We start from the raw sequence: 19,792 nt of genomic DNA on the forward strand, positions 1-19,792 counted from the left end.
CAGAGGTAGTAATAAAATTAAGAAACATTTTATTTTCTAACTCTCTGAACTCCTTGTTTATTAGCCAAGAAATCCAAAACAAACCCCCCCTCCCCAAAAGCACACAGAAAGCGAAAATATGCCCATATTATTTTAATAAAGATTAAATACTTATCTTTTAGAAAACCAGGTTCATTCAATTCTAATTAACTGTGGTTCTGATGTGTTAGGTTAATGAATTCATATCGTTTAAAATATCGGTAAAAATGTCAAGAAGTAAATACGAATTGAAAAAAAATACAAATACAAAAAAATATATATATAAGTAACAAAAAGAGAACTATAAAATATGAAAGGTAATGTCAATAGATACACTATTTACACACTATATTATTACTTGGTCCATATATTATAATATGTAAAATATACTTAATATAATGTACATGATATAATAGATAAATTTGTAATGCTTATTAGATATATCAAAATAAGAAATAGATATAATTTTGAAATACAGCCTAAAATGAAGGCTTTTTTGGATTCGGTTTGGTTGATGGCAGGGTTCTCGTAGGTGTTGTGGTTGGGGGTCTTTTGGGGCATTTATTTTCGGGGATGTTTGGAAGGGGATTTTTGGCCACGTTCTTTTCTGCCTCCGCTACCTGCGGCAGTGCTGCCACCGTGTGGACACAGAGCGGTACTGCAGCTCACCCCCTAGCCGAATTGTGGGGCAATGCTGCCATCGTGTGGATCTAGAGCGGTACTGCAACTCTCCCCCGTGCCCGGCCCGAGAGCTGTGCGGCAATGCTGCCATCCTGTGGATAAAGATCGGTACTGCAGCTCTCTCCCGTGCCCGGCCCGAGAGCTGTGCGGCAATGCTGCCATCCTGTGGATAAAGATCGGTACTGCAGCTCTCTCCCGTGCCCGGCCCGAGAGCTGTGCGGCAGTGCTGCCATCCTGTGGATAAAGATCGGTACTGCAACTCTCCCCCGTGCCCGTCCCGAGAGCTGTGCGGCAGTGCTGCCATCCTGTGGACATACAGCGGTACTGCAATTCTCCCCGAGCCGGTCCCCGAGGTGCGCAGCAGCCCCGGGCTGTGAGCTCACGGGCAGTGTTGCCGCCCGAGCGCCGAAAGATCATGGCCAAAAATGCGGGAAAAAAGTGCAAGGACCGAGGACACGTGGCAGCAGGCTGCCTGCGCGCGACCTGGACCACGGAGCCGCCCGCGAGGGATTTTCCGCGGCATACGCAGGTGCGTGGACACGGAATGGGGGCTGAGCGGCGCCGCGACAGTGTTCGGGCAGTCGATGTAGTCAGGCACCTGTGCGAGCAGCCGACGGGGACATTTGGGGGGGGGGGGGGGGGGGGGGGGGGGGGGGGGTGCCACAACCAAGATGGCGGCGCGGCTCGCGGCGGTTGACCTTCTAAACATGGCGACGAAAAGGGCGGGAAAGAGAGAGGACCCCATGTGTGTCTATCTGACTGCCTGCCCAAAACCCCGACCACGGCGCCGCCCGGAGACAATTTTTTGTAGTGTTTACAGGTGTAGGGACACGGGCTGTTGGTTCACCCGCGCCGCAGGCGGGTTCAAGTTAGTCGTTTTAGTCAGGCGCCTGTGTTAGACACCGATGGGGGCCTTAAGTGTGCCACAAAAAAGATGGCGGCTCGACCGGACTTGGCTTCAGCCACAACTAAGATGGCGGCGGGGGAGGGGCGAAAGTGACGTAATGCTCCTCGCATCCGAAAATAGCCGGGGGGTGACGTAAATGACCGAGAGTTGCCGAACAGCCGAAAAGAGCCGACTGCTGACGGAAATGACCGAGTTTCCCCGAACTGCCGAGAGTAGCCGACGGCTGACGGAAATCGCCGAGTTTCCCCGAACAGCCGAGAGTAGCCGACGGCTGACGGAAATCGCCGGGTTTCCCCGAACAGCCGAGAGTAGCCGACGGCTGACGGAAATCGCCGGGTTTCCCCGAACAGCCGAACCCAGCCGAGTTTCCCCGAACGTCGCCCGCCTCAGCCGAACCGAACGGGCCGGGCACACTTCCGGGGCGGCCCCGGGCCGGTGTCCGCCGCCACTGCCGCTTCCTCGGCGGGCCATTCAAGGCGGTGTCGGGGCCGCTGCCGATCCCCCGGCGGGCGGGCGGGACACGCTGGCGCTGTGCCCGGAGCTGGAGCCGAGCCGGGGCTTCCCGGGGAAGGCGCCGAGGAGAAGTCGGTAAAACGCCCGGAGTGCTCGTGTGGCCCCGAGAGTCCCCGGAACATTGACCTGGGGGGGGTCTGTGCCAGCCGCTTGTGGCGTAATGGAGAGGGATTTCTCACAAGGACACGCAGTGATGGACAAGGGGAACGGCTTCATCAGAATGAAGAGAGGCTGAAACGACGCAGAAAGAACTCCACAACTAATATTAGTTGTTAGAGCGGTATGTATTTATTGACGTGGGGAATAATTTTATCAAAGACACGCATACCCCCCCCAGGGGATTTGCCCCCTTTCTTATTTTCTGAGGTTTTACATATGCATGATATCTTACAGACTTTCTTCATACATATTTATTTTTTGATATTGCTTATTTTCGTTTAGTATGGTAATTACTGTATGCTTTTCTGGGCAAGCTCAGTTTTTAGTGGTGGTTGTCTCCAGGCCGTGGGGGGGGGTCTTTTTTTATTCATTTTTTCACCTTTATCTTTCTCACGTGTGCTTTGGCTTTTTTGGCACAATTTTAAGAGAACATATTATTTTAGAGTCTGTGTTCTTTTCTCTATTTGTGCTCTTAATGCTGTTATTCTATTGTTTAGGTTAGTTCTTCTAGTTCATTTTCTGATTATGCTGAAGGTTTCATATTTGTAATGTTTAAATATATGCAAAAAAGTAATAAGCACTGTATTACTAAATGCTATCTTATGTATTTTAAAATAGTACTTGGAATATATTCTAATATACTGTATATGCTCTTTAATTTGCTATAAAGGATTAGTTGTGATTTTTCAGTTTATGCCTCAGAGGCCAGTTTAGATTAAATATCAGGAAGGAATTGTTCCCTGTGAGGAGGCTGAAAGTCGAGTGGTCGTAATTTACACAGTGTAAAGCAAGAATGAATGCTTAAAAAAATTCTAATGCATGATTTTTTTAATATAAAAAGCAAGGGGAGAGATGCTTCCTTTTATTTTCTTCTGATTCAATTGTATTTCTCACTTACAGCACGGTAGAAACCCTGTTCTGCTCTGGCTGCTGAAGGACACTCCAGAGCATGTCCAGGTGCACCTGAAGGGATCTCGACTCTGAGAGAGATTTGTTCTGTTTCTGCATTGATTCTGTTGAAAGGTGAACACAGAATGTCCATGGGTCACCCTGCCAGCTCCACTTGGCTCAGCAGGCATCGCAGGGAGGGCCCTCCTGTCATCTCTCTGGTAAGTCTGGAGGTGGGTTTTTCTGCTGCTCTGGGACTGTGCTGGGACCCCTCAAATTCCAGTCAGAGGTGCTGGGCACTGCTGGGCCTTGGGGACACTACTGAGAGGCGGCTGCTTTGGTTCTTAATACCTGGAAATCCATGGATTGCTGGGTGATTTCCATAAGTTCTCCTATTTTTTAGGAGCTGCAGGGTGAGGTCAGCATTCTGAGGGAGGCCCTGGCAAAGCTGCCGAGGAGAAGGAACACGGAGCATCCGGGGGCTTCTCCCACCTGAGTTTCTCCTGGAGCGTGCTGCGTGTCATGCTGGATGTTTGACCTGGCTTTGGGGTGTTCTCCTGCAGTCCCAGCTCTAACTGTTGCCCCTGAGCCGAGGCCTTGCTGTGTCCCAGCACTAAACCCGGCAGGTGGGTCCTGCTTTTCCAGCCCTTTAATCCCGTGGGCAATCCCAGATTCCCGGAGCTCCCCTGGGCCCAGCCTGGACTCGCTCCCTGGGAGCTGCACTTCAGTCTGCCTGAACCAAGGACCTCCTGTTTGAATCTTTATTCCTGCTGTTTTTCCTCTTGCAGGTAGTTGGCAAAAAAGGAGAGAGCCTGTAGGAAGTGGAGGCACTGGAAGGCCTTATCCCAGTCCAAGGTTCCCACTTTTCTCTCTGACTCCTGGAGAAACGCCTGATCAGAACCAGAGACTGTCCATTTGATTTCCTGCCCTTTACATTAAATCGTTGCTTTCAGCTGGTTTGTGTTCCTGGTGTCGTCCTCCTCCTCCTCCTCCATGGATTTGTCAATAGAATTCCTGACTTTTGCTGAGTTGAATTTTGTTATTCCAGGAATTGTGGCTCTTTGGTTCCATTGAAGCTTCCCAACTCTGCTGGGAGTTTCATCTGTCAAATCCAAGTAAGATTGGAGTTTCTTTGGATTGTTACTCCCACAAACTAGAGATCGTTCTGGAATAGGAGTAAATAGGCATGTTTAACTCCCTCTTCCCTTGACAATCAGAGCAGAGGAAGCAGATTTGAAATCATCATTCCATAGACTTCCACAGACTTCCTGGCTGTTCCAAAAGTTTTCCATGTTAGAAATTCCTGAGCTTGTTTTCCAGGCAAGCTGGGAGTTAGATATTATTCCTTCCTTTTATTTGATGTTTTTCCTCTCTCTGATTTTAATAAGGCAATATTTATTTTTTCCTATTTTTCATCCAAGTTGGAATTTTGCTAATTCTTAGGGGACATTTCCAAGGAAATTTCCCCAGTTAAGGCTGGTAAATCAGGAATGTGTCAGCACCATATCCACAGAATTCTGGGAATTCCCAGGAAAACTTGTAAAGTGTTTAATTGCCTCGATTCATCTTGTTTCAAGTTCAACTGAGTGTGTTTTTAATTACATAAGTCCCATTAAAACTTAAATCCCGGCCTAGTTGCTGTTCCTTGGACACAATGGGGTGGTTCTTTCCTGCCTTGGCACATGTGGATGTTCATCCAAAGTGAACTTCCTGCTAAACAGAATTTGTTTCCAAGCAAAACTGGGAATTTTCTAGAAAACCTTATTTTCTGGGAGGTACTGCGTTTGTTTTCCCTATCCCTGCCTAATCAAGAAAACTCCTGGGGCCTGTGTTAGGCAGTGGCATGAGGGGAGGGCTGTGTTTATTTAATTTTGTAATTTTTTTTACTTATTGTTTATTTTTTTTTTTTACTTTTTGATTTTTGTATTTTATGTTAAATATTGTATTGTGGTTAATGTTTTAATTTTTTTTTTGTTCTGTCTTTTTAAAATGCTTTTGGTTTATTTCTTTAATTTTTATATTTTTAGTCTATTATTTATTTTTAATATTTTCAAATTTTTCTTTATTACTATTTAAAATCTTAATGACTTTTATTTTTTAAAAAATTTATGGATATTATTTCAGTTTTTACATTCATGTTATTTATTTTGTATTTTTAAATTTTTAAATTATATTTTAAATTTATTTTAGATTTTATTTCTTTTCTTTTTTTACTTTTTTATTAATTTTGAGGGGTTTTTTAAATTTTTCTTTTGTTTTATTTTATAATATTTTTTTTCATGGTTTTATTGTTGTTTTTTTTTTTTTCCTTACTCTTTTTTCCCCCGAGTGTCTGGAAGTTTGGTCCCGCCCCCATCCCGGGCAGGGCAGGGCGTGGGCCGGGGGCGTGGGCCGGGGGGCGTGGGCCGGGGGGCGGAGCCGGGGGGCGGAGCCGGGGGGCGGAGCCGGGGGCGGAGCCGGGGGGCGGAGCCGGGGGCGGAGCCGGGGGCTGAGCCGGGGGCGGAGCCGGGGGCGGAGCCGGGGGCGGAGCCGGGGGCGGAGCCGGGGGCGGAGCCGGGGGCGGAGCCGGGGGCGGAGCCGGGGGCGGAGCCGGGGGCGGAGCCGGGGGCGGAGCCGGGGGCGGAGCCGGGGGCGGAGCCGGGGGCGGAGCCGGGGGCGGAGCCGGGGGCGGAGCCGGGGGCGGAGCCGGGGGCGGAGCCGGGGGCGGAGCCGGGGGCGGAGCCGGGGGCGGAGCCGGGGGCGGAGCCGGGGGCGGAGCCGGGGGCGGAGCCGGGGGCGGAGCCGGGGGCGGAGCCGGGGGCGGAGCCGGGGGCGGAGCCGGGGGCGGAGCCGGGGGCGGAGCCGGGGGCGGAGCCGGGGGCGGAGCCGGGGGCGGAGCCGGGGGCGGAGCCGGGGGCGGAGCCGGGGGCGGAGCCGGGGGCGGAGCCGGGGGCGGAGCCGGGGGCGGAGCCGGGGGCGGAGCCGGGGGCGGAGCCGGGGGCGGAGCCGGGGGCGGAGCCGGGGGCGGAGCCGGGGGCGGAGCCGGGCAGTTCACGGGGCAGGGCCGGCGTTCTCGGTGTTTGGGTTTTGTCTGGGCTTGTCAGCCAAGTCATAAACAAGCCAATTCGGCTCCTGAACTCTCCAATGAACGTTTAAAACGCTTCCACAGAAGGACAAGTCAGGAGTGATTCCAAAGGAATATTTGTAAATGAAGGGTAACGATTTCTGGGGAATTTCCTTAGGAATTATGAACCTCAGGCATATGGATTTTCGGAGGTGGAATCCCCGTTCCAGCCTCGGGCACCTGCAGGAGAAGAGGGGTCCTTATCCACAGCAAGGGAAGCCCGGTGCCCCATCGTGTCAGCTGCAGACCATGAACCGTCCCGGGAACGAACAGCAAGTCCCCTCTGCCTCACCCTCGGGCTGGGAGCAGCTGCAGGTGAGAGATGCCACAGGATGGGGAGGGGAGAGAGCAGCCCCAGGTGGAGCTGTGATGGATAATGATGGGGCGGTTCCAGGTGAAGAGGGCAGCCCCAGCTCATTCTGATATCCAGCCGTGGGGAGTGAGGAGCTCACGCTGAGGTCCTGGCTGTGGGTCGGGGGGAGCACGTGGGTTTGGAGCGTTACTTGGGAGGCGATGGGGATCAAACCTTTATACTGAGCAACAGCACAAGGTAAACCAGTGTGGGTTTATAGAGGGGACTTTTTTTTCCTTTTCAGCTTCATCTTAATAAACCCTCCCCGGTGCTCCCAGACGAAAAAGGAGTTATGGAGACAAAAGGAGTTCAAATTGATGGAAGAGACTCCTTTTTTCTGTTGCTGTCTGTGTTTAAAGTGGAGGGATTTTCTTTTCACCTGGAATTTAAATGAATAGTGTCACTTCTATGTGGCTTTTATTCAATATGATGTTCTTAGGGGGTGCGTAGTGTTTTGTGTGACTTTTTTTTGGTGTTATTTGTTATATATAATTTGGTTTTTGAGCAAAGGTAACTTTATGTGTGGGTTTGTTTGTATTTGAGGTAGAACTAATTTAAGTAGCTTTTTTGAGAGACTTCTGAAATGTGTTATTGGGGTTTTGTGTGTTGTATGGAGGGATCCAGGTTGGGTAGAGCTGGTTTTTTCTGTTTGGTGGTTTTTAGTGATTTATTGTGTAGCTTTATTCTGTTTGTAGGTGGTGTGATGAGGGATATGTGGTGTATTTAATTCATGTTTGGTTTCATAGTTCACGTTGGTCAGAGTATTTTTGAACTGAGTTTTGTTGTTGAATTATTTTTGGGGGATATTGTGTTTTTCCAGGGTTTATTGTCTAAGGTTTACAGTGGTGTAATTGGCTGTGGTGTGAGGTGTAGGGGAGGGTTTTATTTATTTAGTGGTGGCTTTTATCATAGGGATCATCTAGTGTTTGTTTTAGTGGGTTTGGGACAGTGTGATGTAGTTCATTTTTTAGGGTTTCTTAATATTTACAATTAAATGATTTTTTATTGTGTTATAGGGGTTTGTTTATTTAGCATGCTTGACTACAGTATACGTTTTATAGTTTTGGATAATTTAGGAGATATTGTTTGTAGTCAAATAGATCTTTTGGTTTTGTGTGTATTTATAGGTGGTTTGTTTGTTTTGATGGTTTTGAGGAATTAAGAGTTCATTGAGTTAGGAATAATTGTTTTTGGTGCTGTTAATTTAAGTATATTTGTGCTACTTTTATTTCTATGGATTGAATTGTTTGTTGTTGTGGTTTAGGATAAACCTGAGAGGAAACTTTTGGATGGATTTTTTTTTTAGAGTGTAAACTAAAATGGTCTTTCTTTTAAATTGGTTTAGGAAAGAACTTCTTTGGAGAAAAATGGGAAAAACTATTTATTTAACAAAGTGCTGACAAGCATAAAGAGTGAATGACATAAAATAATAAAACTTTCTGTTATTCTGTGGCGAGATGGTAAATTCAGAATGTCCTTGCTGTGGGTTGTAGCTCCTTTGGTCTCTTGTCAGCTCTTCCAGCATTGATAAAATGCTGAGGTCCAGGCCCCCTGGGCTGCAGGTGCAGCTCTCGGTGCTTCTCTGGGTTTCTCAGTCTGCAGCAGGTTTAATGAGCCCTAAGAAAAGGGGGGGAAAAAAATCAGTGCAGGGAACTTCTCTGCCCTAAAACTAACAACTAACAAAGAGCCATCAGATCTGTGTGCTGCAGTCTGTCTGTGCCTCAGCTGAATATACTGGAGAGAGGGAATGCAGAGGAGTGACCACTGTTCTCTTAAAACAAGCTGTGTGCTTTTTCTTTCCTTGCTTTGCTCTCAAAATCGGTCTGAAAGGTACAGAAGGCATTTGTGAAGGAGTTATTTTAACTATTTGATGGTTTTTGGCACTTCAAGTACTTGTTTTGGAGTGTTTGGGGTTTTGAGTTAGTTATAATGGGATAATTTTACTTCTAATTAGGTGTTTTTAGGTTTTATTGCAGTTAAAAGTTGTGACTTTCTTGTTTTGTTAGTAGAAATAGAAAATAGGTTTTGATTTTGTATATAGTGATGGGATTGGTGTATATGGTGTATAAGTGTGGACTAAGGATTTAAAATTCTGTGGTTTTGATGTGTTAGGTTAATGAATTTATAGTTTAAAAGACGTGGGGTTTATGCTTCTTACTTGGTTAGAGGCAGATCTTTAAATTGGGGGGGTTCTGGGTGTGTATTTTGGAGGTTTTTTGAGGGGAATGGACATGGGGTTATTTTTATTATATTTGGAAAATGGACTACGAGTAATAAGAGTTGGCTTTTTTTTGCTGGACTTTTGTTTGCATTTCCTAAAATTGATATATTTGTGTGGTCAGGGTCGTGGTGTTTCTGGTGTAACTCTAAGCCTCCCTTATTGTTTGTGTGTTTCAGGTGGTCACTTGTATCACACTGAGATGTCCTCACTGACCAGCCAACAGCCCTGCTGAGATCATCCCTGGATGTTTGGTTTTCTTCATGGCACCTGACTAAGAGACAACAGCCCGGTGACAGCAGGAATTTCCCAGAGGGAGAGGTGGCCTTCTTTGGCACCTGATGTGGATTCTCATCCCTGGACATCCCAGAGATAAGTGAAGGGCTAAAAGCCACAGAGGGGATGAAAGTGAGATGTGGGGTCAAGGGTCACCAGGAGGGGGTTTTAAATCAGGTTTGGAGATGGGGATGTCCAAGATGTGACCCCTTTAGGGCACATAGAGGGAAGGTCTCACAGTGCTGAGGTGTGCAGGGCAGAGCAGTCCCAGGGCACGTCGTGTCACTTGTCTGTTGTGCACTCTGTGTCTGTTGTGTGTTTTGTTTTGTGTGTCTTTTGCCTTAACCCTTCAAGGGGTCTTTTGGAGACCCCAGGCATTGTTCTTAACATCTCCCTTTTCCTGGTGCTGATACCAGGCCAGGCATCAAACCCTTGACTCAGGAGCTCAGAGGCCCCTCAGAATCCATCTCTCTTCACAAGCATCCAGGCTGGTGCCTTTCCAGGTCTTGTTCTGAGCTGTATCCACAGCTGTGCACTGCTGTGATCCATTCAGGTGGATTAGGTCTTGTCAGAATGCAGAGACAGGTACAGGATTCTGACCGTAGGATTCTCGGGCATCCATCTCTGCCTTTCTTGGGATCAGTGATCCCATTGGCATCTTCTTCCTGCAGGGTTCTCTGAGCCTGGTCAGCTCCCCATGGGTCTTACCTCGGTCATCTCATTGCGAGTTCTCTCGGTCCTCAGGGTCATTCTTCTTGCTGAGTTATTTCTGTCCCTGTTGTGTCCCCCCTTTTGTCCTGTCCTGTGTCACGGGTGTTGGTGTGTTTGGCCTGGAGCTGCTCTGCCTTGTTGCTCAGTCTGGGTGTGGGGGGAATGGGACAAGTCCTGGGGAGTTGAAATTTGTCATGTGGGGTGTAGTTGGGCTGTAGAGGGTATCCCTAGATGAACACAAATGCCTGCAGCTGTCAAGTTCTCCTGCAGCACTTTGACTTTTGTCCTGACTTTCTTTCAGATGCAGGGGGATTAAATCCACCCTCTTTTTTCCCCCGAGTATGTGGAAGGTTGGCTCTCAGCAAGGAAGAAGTTGAGAAATGACCTCCCTGTCTGCTGGACATCTGGATATAATTGAGAGTGCAGTTACTAAAAATCCTCTGTATTTTCTGCTAAATTAATAAACCTGAACCGAGAAAGCTGTGAACACCGTGGTGCCTGTTTTTTCCTTTCAGGTCTCATTCTCCCCAGGCACAGTATTACCAGCAGTAACTTGATGTGGAGGTGTATTTCAGAGGCAGAGATAAAATAATATAGACATTTTATTTTGTAGCTCTTTGATCCTCCTTGTTTATTAGCCAAGAAATCCAAAACAAACCCCCTCTCCCCAAAAGCACGCAGAAAGAGAAAATATGCCGATATTATTTTAATAAAGATTAAATATTTATCTCTTAGAAAACCAGGCTCATTCAATTCTAATTAACTATGGTTCTGATTTGTTAGGTCAATGAATTCATATAGTTTAAAATATCAGTAAAAATGGAAAGAAGTAAATACGAATTGAAAAAAAATACAAATGCAAAAAAATAAAAATATAAGTAACAAAATGAGAACTATAAAATATGAAAGATAATAGGAATAGATACACTATTGATACACTATATTATTTCTTGTTCCATTTATTATAATATGTAAAATATACCTAATATAATCTACATGATATAATAGATAAATTTGTAATGGTTATTAGATATATGAAAGTAAGAAATAGAAGTTATTTTGAAATGCAGCCTAAACTGAAGGCTTTTTTTGGATTCGGTTTGGTTGATGGCAGGCGATCTGTAAGGCAATGCTGCCATCCTGTGGATAAAGATCGGTACTGCAGCTCCCCCCCGAGCCGATTTGTAAGGCAATGCTGCCATCCTGTGGATAAAGATCGGTACTGCAACTCTCCCCCGTGCCCGTCCCGAGAGCTGTGCGGCAGTGCTGCCATCCTGTGGACATACAGCGGTACTGCAATTCTCCCCCGTGCCGGCACCCGAGGTGAGCAGCAGCCTCGTTCTCTGAGCTCACGGGCAGTACTGCCGCCCGAGGACCGAAAGATCACGGCCAAAAAGGCGGGAAAAAAAAAGAGGGGACCCAGGGCACGTGGCAGCCGGCTGCCTGCGCGTGACCTGGACCAGGGAGCGGCCCGGGAGCGGTTTTTCCGCGGCATACGCAGGTGCGTGGACACGGGATGGGGGCTGAGCAGCGCCACGGCAGTGTTTGGGCAGGCGATGTTGTCAGGCGCTTGTGCGAGCAGCCGAGAGGGACATTGGGGGGGCGTGCCACAACCAAGATGGCGGCGCGACTCGCGGCGCTTGACCTTCTAAAGATGGCGGCGAAAAGGGCGGGAAAAATGAGGACCCCCCCCATGTGTGTCTATCAGACTGCCTGCACAAAAATCCCGACCACGGCGCCGCCCGAGGACAATTTTCTGTGGCGTCTCCAGGTGTAAGGACACGGGCTGTGGGTTCAGTTACGCCGCAGGCGGGTTCGGGTTACTCATTTTAGTCAGGCTTCTGTGTTAGACACCTATGGGGGGCCTTAAGGGGCGCCACAACCAAGATGGCGGCTCGGCTCGCTGCTGTTGACCTTCTAAAGATGGCGGCGGGGAGGGGCGAAAGTGACGTAATGCTCTCTGCCACCAAAAAAGGCGAGGTGTGACGAAAATGACCGAGAGTTGCCGAACAGCCGAGAGTAGCCGACGGCTGACGGAAATCGCCGGGTTTCTCCGAACAGCCGAGGATTGCCGACTACTGACGGAAATCGCCGGGTTTCTCCGAACAGCCGAGCCCAGCCGAGTTTCCCCGAACGTCGCCCCCTCAGCCGAACCGAACGAGCCGGGGGCAGTTCCGGGCGCTCCCGGCCGGTGTCCGCCGTCACTGCCGCTTCCTCGGCGGGCCATTCGAAGGCGGTGTCGGGGCCGCTGCCGATCCCCCGGCGGGCGGGCGGGACACGCTGGCGCTGTGCCCGGAGCTGGAGCACTCGCTGTCGGCGCTGGAGCCGAGCCGGGGGTTCCCGGGGAAGGCGGCAGGAGAAGCCGGTAAAACGCCCGCAGTGCTCGTGTGGCCCCGAGAGTCCCCGGAACATTATTTGGGGGGGTCTGTGCCAGCCGCTTATGGCCTCATGGAGAGGGATTTCTCACAAGGACACGCAGTGATGGACAAGGGGAACGGCTTCATCAGGATGAAGGGAGGCCGGTTTAGATTAAATATCAGGAAGGAATTGTTCCCTGGGAGGGCGGCGGGGCCCTGGCGCAGGTTCCCCAGAGAAGCTGTGGCTGCCCCTGGATCTGGTGGAAGGTGTCCGTGCCCTGGGTGGGGCTGGAATGGGATGAGCTTTCCCTTCCACAATTCAGTGATTCTGGTGGTCCTGCTGAGCTCAGTCAGCCTGAGGAGCTGTTGCAATTTCAGGCTGAAAGGTGAGTGCTTGTATTTTACACAGTGTAAAGCAAGAATGAACACCTAAAAAAATTCTACTGCATGATTTTTTTAATATAAAAAGCATGGAGAGAGGTGCTTCCTTTTATTTTCTTCTGATTCAGTTGTATTTCTCACTTACAGCACAGTAGAAACCCTGTTCTGCTCTGGCTGCTGAAGGACACTGCAGCATCTCCAGGTGCACCTGAAGGGATCTCCACACCGAGAGAGATTTGTTCTGTTTCCACATTGACTCTGTTGAAAGGTGAACGCAGAATGTCCATGGGTCACCCTGCCAGCTCCACTTGGCTCAGCAGGCATCGCAGGGAGGGCGCTCCTGTCATCTCTCTGGTAAGTCTGGAGGTGGGTTTTTCTGCTGCTCTGGGGCTGTGCTGGGACCCCTCAAATTCCAGTCAGAGGTGCTGGGCACTGCTGGGCCTTGGGGACACCACTGAGAGGCGGCTGCTTTGGTTTCTTAATACCTGGAAATCCATGGATTGCTGGGTGATTTCCATAAGTTCTCCTATTTTTTAGGAGCTGCAGGGTGAGGTCAGTATTCTGAGGGAGGCCCTGGCAAAGATGCCAAGGAGAAGGAACACGGAGCATCCGGAGGCTTCTCCCTCCTGAGTTTCTCCCGGAGCGTGCTGCGTGTCACGCTGGATGTTTAACCTGGCTTTGGAGTGTTCTCCTGCAGTCCCAGCTCCAACTGCTGCCCCTGAGCCGAGGCCTTGCTGTGTCCCAGCACTAAACCCGGCAGGTGGGTCCTGCTTTTCCAGCCCTTTAATCCCACGGGCAATCCCAGATTCCCGGAGCTCCCCTGGGCACAGCCTGGACTCGCTCCCTGGGAGCTGCACTTCAGTCTGCCTGAACCAAGGACCTCCTGTTTGAAACTTTATTCCTGCTGCTTTTCCTCTTGCAGGTAGTTGGCAAAAAAGGAGAGAGCCAGTGGGAAGTGGAGCCCCTGGAAGGCCTTATCCCAGTCCAAGGTTCCCAATTTTCTCTCTGACTCCTGGAGAAATGCCTGAGCATAACCAGAGACTGTCAGTTTGATTTCCTGCCCTTTACTGTAAATCGTGGCTTTCAGCTGGTTTGTGTTCCTGGTGTCATCCTCCTCCTCCTCCTCCATGGATTTGTAAATAGAATTCCTGACTTTTGCTGAGTTGAATTTTGTTATTCCAGGATTTGTGGCTCTTTGGTTCCACTGAAACTTCCCAACTCTGCTGGGAGTTTCATCTGTCAAATCCAAGTAAGATTGGAGTTTCTTTGGATTGTTACTCCCACAAACTAGAGATCGTTCTGGAATAGGAGTAAATTGGCATGTTTAACTCCCTCTTCCCTTGACAATCAGAGCAGAGGAAGCAGATTTGAAATCATCATTCCATGGACTTCCACAGACTTCCTGGCTGTTCCAAAAGTTTTCCATGTTAGAAATTCCTGAGCTTGTTTTCCAGGCAAGCTGGGAGTTAGATATTATTCCTTCCTTTTATTTGATGTTTTTCCTCTCTCTGATTTTAGTAAGGCTATATTTTTTTTTCCTATTTTCTATCCTAATTGGAATTTTGCTAATTCTTAGCGGACATTTCCAAGGGAATTTCCCCAATTAAGGTTGGTAAATCAGGAATGTGTCAGCACCATATCCACAGAATTCTGGGAATTCCCAGGAAAACTTGTAAAGTGTTTTATTGCCTTGATTCATCTCGTTTTCAAGTTCAACTGAGTGTGTTTTTAATTACATAAGTTCCATTAAAACTTAAATCCTGGCCTAGTTGCTGTTCCTTGGACACAATGGGGTGGTTCTTTCCTGCCTTGGCACATGTGGGTGTTCATCCCAAGTGAGCTTCCTGCTAAAACAGAATTTGTTTCCAAGAATTTTCTAGAAAACCTTATTTTCTGGGAGGCACTGGGTTTGTTTTCCCTATCCCTGCCTAATCAAGAAAACTCCTGGGGCCTGTGTTAGGCAGTGGCATTAGGGGAGGGCTGTGTTTATTTAATTTCGTATTTTATTTTACTTATTGTTTATTTTATTTTTTCCTTTTTGATTTTTGTATTTTATGTTAAATATTGTATTGTGGTTAATGTTTTAATATATTTTTTGTTTTGTCTTTTTAAAATGCTTTTGGTTTATTTCTTTAATTTTTATATTTTTAGTCTATTATTTATTTTTAAATTTTTCAATTTTTTCTTTATTACTTTTTAAAATTTTAATGACTTTTATTTTTTAAAAAATTTATGGATATTATTTCAGTTTTTACATTCATGCTATTTATTTTGTATTTTTAAATTTTTAAATTATATTTTAAATTTATTTTAGATTTTATTTATTTTCTTTTTTTACTTTTTTATTAACTTTTGAGGTTTTTTAAAAATTTTTATTTTGTTTTATTTTATTTTATAATTTTTTTTTCGTGTTTTCATTGTTCCTTTTTTTTTTCCTTACTCTTTTTTTTCCCCCGAGTATGTGGAAGTTTGGTCCCGCCCCCATCTCGGGCCGGGCGGAGCGTGGGGCGGAGCGTGGGGCGGAGCGTGGGGCGGAGCGTGGGGCGGAGCGTGGGGCGGAGCGTGGGGCGGAGCGTGGGGCGGAGCGTGGGGCGGAGCGTGGGGCGGAGCGTGGGGCGGAGCGTGGGGCGGAGCGTGGGGCGGAGCGTGGGGCGGAGCCAGGGGCGGAGCCAGGGGCGGAGCCAGGGGCGGAGCCAGGGGCGGAGCCAGGGGCGGAGCCGGAGTTCTCGGTGTTTGGGTTTTGTCTGGGCTTGTCAGCCAAGTCACAAACGAGCCAACTCGGCTTCTGAGCTCTCCAATGTATGTTTGAAACGCTTCCACAGAAGGACAAGTCAGGAGTGATTCCAAAGGAATATTTGTAAATGAAGGGTAACGATTTCTGGGGAATTTCCTTGGGAATTATGAACCTCAGGCATATGGACTTTCGGGGGTGGAATCCCAGTTCCAGCCTCGGGCACCTGCAGGAGAAGAGGGGTCCTTATCCACAGCAAGGGAAGCCCGGTGCCCCATCGTGTCAGGTGCAGACAATGAACCGTCCCGGGAATGAACAGCAAGTCCCCTCTGCCTCACGCTCGGACTGGGAGCAGCTGCAGGTGAGAGATGCCACAGGATGGGGAGGGGAGAGAGCAGCCCCAGGTGGAGCTGTGATGGATAATGATGGGGCGGTTCCAGGTTAAGAGGGCAGCCCCAGCTCATTTGGGTATCCAGCCGTGGGCAGTGAGGAGGTCATGCTGAGGTCCTGGCTGTGGGTCATGAGGAGCACGTGGGTTTGGAGCGTTGCTTGGGAGGCGATGGGGATCAAACCTTTATACTGAGCAACAGCACAAGGTAAACCAGTGTGGGTTTATAGAGGGGACTTTTTTTTCCTTTTCAGCTTCATCTTAATAAACCCTCCCCGGTGCTCCCAGACGAAAAAGGAGTTATGGAGACAAAAGGAATTCAAATTGATTGAAGAAACTCCTTTTTTCTGTTGCTGTCTGTGTTTAAAGTGGAGGGATTTTCTTTTCACCTGGAATTTAAATGAATAGTGGCAGTTCTATGTGGCTTTTATTCAATATGATATTCTTAGGTGGTGCGTAGTGTTTTGTGTGACTTTTTTTGGTGTTATTTGTTATATATAATTTGGTTTTTGAGCAGAGGTAACTTTATGTGTGGGTTTGTTTGTATTTGAGGTAGAACTAATTTAAGTAGCTTTTTTGCGAGACTTCTGAAATGTGTTGTTGGGGTTTTGTGTGTTGTATGGAGGGATCCAGGTTGGGTAGAGCTGGTTTTTTCTGTTTGGTGGTTTTTAGTGATTTATTGTGTAGCTTTAGTCTGTTTGTAGGTGGTGTGACGAGAGATATGTGGTGTATTTAATTCATGTTTGGTTTCATAGTTCACGTTGGTCAGAGTATTTTTGAACTGAGTTTTGTTGTTGAATTATTTTTGGGGGATATTGTGTTTTTCCAGGGTTTGTTTTCTAAGGTTTACAGTGGTGTAATTGGCTGTGGTGTGAGGTATAGGGGAGGGTTTTATTTATTTAGTGGTGGCTTTTATCATAGGGAGCATCTAGTGTTTGTTTTAGTGGGTTTGAGACGGTGTGATGTAGTTAATTTTTTAGGGTTTCTTAATATTTACAATTAAATGATTTTTTATTGTGTTATAGGGGTTTGTTTATTTAGCATGCTTGACTACAGTATACATTTTATAGTTTTGGATAATTTAGGAGATATTGTTTGTAGTCTAATGGATCTTTTGGTTTTGTGTGTATTTATAGGTGGTTTGTTTGTTTGTTTTGATGGTTTTGAGGAAGTAAGGGTTCATTGAGTTAGGAATAATTGTTTTTGGTGCTGTTAATTTAAGTATATTTGTGCTACTTTTATTTCTATGGATTGAATTGTTTGTTGTTGTGGTTTAGGATAAACCTGAGAGGAAACTTTTGGATGGATTTTTTTTTTAGAGTGTAAACTAAAATGGTCTTTCTTTTAAATTGGTTTAGGAAAGAACTTCTTTGGAGAAAAATGGGAAAAACTATTTATTTAACAAAGTGCTGACAAGCATAAAGAGTGAATGACATAAAATAATAAAACTTTCTGTTATTCTGTGGCGAGATGGTAAATTCAGAATGTCCTTGCTGTGGGTTGTAGCTCCTTTGGTCTCTTGTCAGCTCTTTCAGCATTGATAAAATGCCGAGGTCCAGGCCTCCTGGGCTGCAGGTGCAGCTCTCGGTGCTTCTCTGGGTTTTTCAGTCTGCAGCAGGTTTAATGAGCCTGGAGAAAAAGGGAAAAAAAATCAGTGCAGGGAACTTCTCTGCCCTAAAACTAACAACTAACAAAGAGCCATCAGATCTGTGTGCTGCAGTCTGTCTGTGCCTCAGCTGAATATACTGGAGAGAGGGAATGCAGAGGAGTGACCACTGTTCTCTTAAAACAAGCTGTGTGCTTTTTCTTTCCTTGCTTTGCTCTCCAAATCAATCTGAAAGGTACAGAAGGCATTTTTGAAGGAGTTATTTTAACTATTTGATGGTTTTTGGCACTTCAAGTACTTGTTTTGGAGTGTCTGGGGTTTTGAGTTAGTTATAATGGGATAATTTTACTTCTAATTAGGTGTTTTTAGGTTTTATTGCAGTTAAAAGTTGTGACTTTCTTGTTTTGTTAGTAGAAATAGAAAATAGGTTTTGATTTTGTATATAGTGATGGGATTGGTGTATTAGTGTGGACTAAGGATTTAAAAGTCTGTGGTTTTGATGTGTTAGCTTAATGAATTTATAGTTTAAAAGACGTGGGGTTTATGGTTCTTATTTGGTTAGAGGCAGGTCTTTAAATTGGGGGGGTTCTGGGTGTGTATTTTGGAGGTTTTTTGAAGGGAATGGACATGGGGTTATTTTTATTATATTTGGAAAATGGACTACGAGTAATAAGAGTTGGCTTTTTTTTTTGCTGGACTTTTGTTTGCAATTCCTAAAATTGATATATTTATGTGGTCAGGGTCGTGGTGTTTCTGGTGCAACTCTAAGCCTCCCTTATTGTTTGTGTGTTTCAGGTGGTCCAGTTGTCTCACACTGAGATGTCCTCACTGACCAGCCAACAGCCCTGCTGAGATCATCCCTGGATGTTTGGTTTTCTTTATGGTACCTGACTAAGAGACAACAGCCCGGTGACAGCAGGAATTTCCCAGAGGCAGAGACAGCCTTCCTTGGCACCTGATGTGGATTCTCATCCCTGAACATCCCAGAGATAAGTGAAGGGCTAAAAGCCACAGAGGGGATGAAAGTGGGGTGTGGGGTCAGGGGTCACCAGGAGGGGGTTTTAAATCAGGTTTGGAGATGGGGATGTCCAAGATGTGACCCCTTTAGGGCACATAGAGGGAAGGTCTCACAGTGCTGAGGTGTGCAGGGCAGAGCAGTCCCAGGGCACGTCGTGTCACTTGTCTGTTGTGCACTCTGTGTCTGTTGTGTGTTTTGTTTTGTGTGTCTTTTGCCTTAACCCTTCAAGGGGTCTTTTGGAGACCCCAGGCATTGTTCTTAAAATCTCCCTTTTCCTGGTGCTGATACCAGGCCAGGCATCAAACCCTTGACTCGGGAGCTCAGAGGCTCCTCAGAATCCATCTCTCTTCACAAGTGTCCAGGCTGATGCCTTTCCAGGTCTTGTTCTGAGCTGTATCCACAGCTGTGCACTGCTGTGATCCATTCAGGTGGATTAGGTCTTGTCAGAATGCAGAGACAGGTACAGGATTCTGACCATAGGATTCTCGGGCATCCATCTCTGCCTTTCTTGGGATCAGTGATCCCGTTGGCATCTTCTTCCTGCAGGGTTCTCTGAGCCTGGTCAGCTCCCCATGGGTCTTACCTCGGTCATCTCATTGCGAGTTCTCTCGGTCCTCAGGGTCATTCTTCTTGCTGAGATGTTTCTGTCCCTGTTGTGTCCCCCCTTTTGTCCTGTCCTGTGTCACGGGTGTTGGTGTGTTTGGCTGGAGCTGCTCTGCCTTGTTGCTCAGTCTGGGTGTAGGGGGAATGGGACAAGTCCTGGGGAGTTGAAATTTGTCCTGTGGGGTGTAGTTGGCCTGTAGAGGGTATCCCTAGATGAACACAAATGCCTGCAGCTGTCAAGTTCTCCTGCAGCACTTTGACTCTTTTCCTGACTTTGTTTCAGGTGCAGATGGATTAAATCCATGGCAGAGTGCCCCATCCCGGGTGAGGGGGCTGCCCAGGGAAGGTCAGTCACTGTTTGTGTTTGCTGGGGAGTGTAAATGGTGGCCATGTTACAGCCCTGCTCTTTGTCTTTGTTTTTAGGAGGCAAAGCTGGGTCTCTGCAGTCAAGGTGAAGTGGACAAGGTGAGCAGTGATGGGTGGACAGAAGCAGTTGCTACTGCTGGAGTCTCACTTGCTGGTGCAACTCTAAGCATTCACTGGTCTGTTTTATTTTATTTTAGGTGGTCCCTTTGGCAGATGTGCTGGCCCAGGATGCCAGAGGAAGGTAGATGGGTGGAACATTAAGGTTCACTTGTGCTGTGCTTCAGTCAGAGCGGGGACGTTGCTGTTTCACAGGAACTCAGCATGATTTTTCCGTTTTTGTTTCTTTGCAGGTGCTGCTGCTGCCCCAGGTGTTCCAAGGAATAGAGGGAGGGGGTGAGTTGGCCCTTGGGCAGGTGGCCCACAGATGAGTGCCGTGCTCAGTGTGTCCCTTTTCCTTTTGCTGGGTTCACTCTGGGCAGCCTCTGGAGTGGGGGGAGATCTGAGGGGGAGCCGGGA

General features: G+C 47.3%; 1 protein-coding gene across 2 annotated transcripts; it reads left to right on the forward strand.

Annotated features, from left to right (window-relative positions):
- Positions 1-1,618: 1,618 nt before the first annotated feature.
- On the forward strand, positions 1,619-18,302 carry LOC310918964 (uncharacterized protein). Of its 2 annotated transcripts, none has more exons than XM_083878029.1 (3): positions 1,619-2,194; positions 9,019-9,043; positions 18,126-18,302. In XM_083878029.1, the coding sequence occupies exons 1-2, from the start codon at positions 1,743-1,745 to the stop codon at positions 9,038-9,040; spliced, it is 474 nt and encodes a 157-aa protein (XP_083734155.1). In that variant the 5' UTR covers positions 1,619-1,742; the 3' UTR covers positions 9,041-9,043; positions 18,126-18,302. The 2 variants fall into 2 exon arrangements, 1 of the variants encoding a protein (XP_083734155.1); XR_014591762.1 differs by lacking the exons at positions 1,619-2,194; positions 18,126-18,302 and adding exons at positions 6,128-6,584; positions 10,128-10,313 and having other exon boundaries at positions 9,019-9,160.
- The last annotated feature ends 1,490 nt before the right edge of the window (positions 18,303-19,792 follow it).

This window comes from Zosterops lateralis, assembly GCF_965231275.1.
Source record: "Zosterops lateralis genome assembly, chromosome: 25".
NCBI classification, from domain to species: Eukaryota; Metazoa; Chordata; class Aves; order Passeriformes; family Zosteropidae; genus Zosterops; species Zosterops lateralis.

Coding starts and splice junctions, on each gene's coding strand:
- LOC310918964 (XM_083878029.1), top strand. CDS start 1,743: ATGACCGAGAGTTGCCGAACAGCCGAAAAGAGCCGACTGCTGACGGAA. Junction 2,195..9,018: donor AAGGCGCCGAGGAGAAGTCG/GTAAAACGCCCG, acceptor TGTGTGTTTCAG/GTGGTCACTTGTATCACACT.